Genomic DNA, 2,500 nt, shown 5'->3' with positions numbered 1-2,500 from the left:
CTTTGAATGCACATTTGTATGATACGGCGCTCTGAGAATATTCATCTCTTGTCAAGAGTTTGTATAACGAGCAATTATCTCTTTCCACTGCCAGATTATTTCCCATTTTAATGTCACAATTTCAAAACGAAGTGGGTATTTCTTCATAATAACGGCGCGTTACGCTATCCTACCTGTCATCACTGTGTACCACAACACAAGTCTGCACATCGAAACACTCCCTGACATCTCGACTGTTACTTCATCTGTCTCAACACAAACACACACACAACCACACTCATACACACACACACACACAGACACACACACACAAACACTTCTGCTGTCACCCAGACGACAATGCCACCGGTGACGACGTCGAAACTCAAATGACACACACATTCACACACACACACACACGCGCACGCGCACGCGCACACACACACACACACACAAAGACATCATCCAGACAACTACGTCAACAGCGATGCCGTCCTGAGTAGCTCCAGGCACATGGAGGTAAGCACAGAGGCAGCATGGGGAAGAGAGTGACAGGCAGCCTTAGTGCAGTCATTAGCCAATCCCCAAGCCCTTGCGCTGACATTGCAGCAGTGAGTCTGTCTGGGAGAGCAAGCGAGGAAAGAGAGAGAGAGAGAGAGAGAGAGAGAGAGAGAGAGAGAGAGAGAGAGAGAGAGAGAGAGGAGGGAGGGTTTAGAGAGAGATAGATCAATGGAAGGTGAGAGAAAGAGGGTGAGAGAAAGCGAGAGAGAGAAAGAGAGAAAGAGAGAGAGAGAGAGAGAGGGAGAGAGAGAGGGAGAGAAGGAGAGAGAGGGGAACGGATGCAGACACCCCCTGCCAACCCACCCCCACCCCACAGCGATGCTTGACTGCGTCTAATTGATGGCATTTGAAACATTTGCCTTCATACATAAGCGATGTGGACAGCTATAGAATTGTGCTCAGTAGCCTCCAATTACATGCAAAGCAGCGGAACGGGAGGGGGGTTGTGGGGGTAGAGGGGAGGTGGGGGTGGGGTGGGACGCTTGATGATGGGCTCCATCATGGACGACTGTACATGAGAGAGACCTGAGATCCCCTGGTCACACCCACACTTCACATACTGTATGCACACATATGATACACACACAAACATGTAATGACATAAATGTACACCTCTCTGTTGAAAGAGCCCTTGGTCTGTGGTCCCTCTCTATATGACTGAGTTTGATGGAGTGCTGTTTGACAAATACCCTTCAAACACCCACACTCATATACACACTCAAGCTCTGCTCTGTATTCTATGTCTGTTCTGCTTTAGCAGAAAAAAGAGGGTGCTCTACACCTGCTGATTCGGCCTGCTGTCAATCATGCTGAAGAAGTGCCCCTATGTCTTGTCAAAATAGGGATCATGGTCATTGGCACTTCCAATATAGTTGTCTTCCTGTTTAGCCACTGGGTTATGCTGTTCTCTTCCTGATTTGTGAGTCAATTAGGATGAGACGGTGCCAAATGAATAAATCTCAATCTAAATGTAGTTGTCCCTGCTGCCATTGTGAAAGACCAAGTGGGAATCTGAATGGCCTTGCAAACGAGATTTTTATAAAGAGCTAAACCCTGGGCTCACAGCTAAGGCATTACCAATCAATCACCTGCTCTGCCCCCCCCCCACCTCCTCATCCTCTGCTCCTCGCTCCTCTCCTTCAGCTCATTTTTCACAGGATGCTTTTCTCTAAACCTCTCCCTTCTTTTTGCTCAATTACCTCTTTCCCCACTTCTCCACCTCTCCTTTCCTCACCTGTACTACTCTATCCATCCCTCTTGTTTTCCTCTCTACTGTCTATCTCTCTCTCTCTACTCCCTTGCTCCTCTCCCTCCATCATTCATCAGGTCCCCAAACATCTGCTCCTCTATCTTTTCCTTTCTTTCTTGCGTGCTACGTACACTTGCATTGCTACTCTGCAGGAAAAGTGCATTATAGAGACTGATTGATTGATTGATTAATGGTTCTTCCTCCTCCTCCTGCTCTTATTCTCTTTCTTTATTTCTTTCTTTCTTTCTTTCTTTTTTGTGTGCCGTTCTTGCACAGCTACTCTTGTATGATATGTGCTATACACATAAAGATTGATTAACTGACTGATTGTTTGATTGATTAATTGAATGACTGGTTGATTGGTTGGTTGATTGATTGATTGATTGATTGATTGATTGATTGATTCCTCTGCCCCTCCCTCTCCACTTACCGAACGTGGTGCCGGCATCGGGCCGCGGAGACAGACGTAGACGCGATGACGGGCCGAAGCCCCTCGATTCGGGCTGGATCTCCCGTCGGCAGAGGGCTGCAGCGCCACGGAGACCACAGCACTGCCCGAGCCGCCGCCGCCGCCGCTGCCGATGCCGCTGGTGCTGCCCGAGCCCGAGCTGACCGTGTTGAGGGAGTTCTGCGAGCCCTGCGGCGTGCGCTTCTCCTCGGTCAGCGACGGCGCCTGCGTGCTGCTGTGGTGAGAGGAGGCTGGGGATGGAG

At 49.2% G+C, this 2,500-nt stretch overlaps 1 protein-coding gene across 1 annotated transcript in view; it reads right to left on the bottom strand.

Annotated features, from left to right (window-relative positions):
- LOC125293320 (membrane-associated guanylate kinase, WW and PDZ domain-containing protein 1-like) overlaps positions 1 to 2,500 on the bottom strand; it is a 122,679-nt gene that overhangs the window by 17,655 nt on the left and 102,524 nt on the right. Inside the window, 2 exon segments of the mRNA XM_048241186.1 lie at positions 2,220 to 2,303; positions 2,306 to 2,500. The exon segment at positions 2,306 to 2,500 is cut by the window's right edge and continues 24 nt beyond it. Coding sequence (XP_048097143.1) covers positions 2,220 to 2,303; positions 2,306 to 2,500 — 279 coding nt within the window.

This window comes from Alosa alosa, chromosome 4 (assembly GCF_017589495.1).
Source record: "Alosa alosa isolate M-15738 ecotype Scorff River chromosome 4, AALO_Geno_1.1, whole genome shotgun sequence".
NCBI classification, from domain to species: Eukaryota; Metazoa; Chordata; class Actinopteri; order Clupeiformes; family Clupeidae; genus Alosa; species Alosa alosa.
The sequence above is the reverse complement of the archived record's forward strand: the minus strand, read 5'-3'. Positions and strand labels throughout refer to the sequence as shown.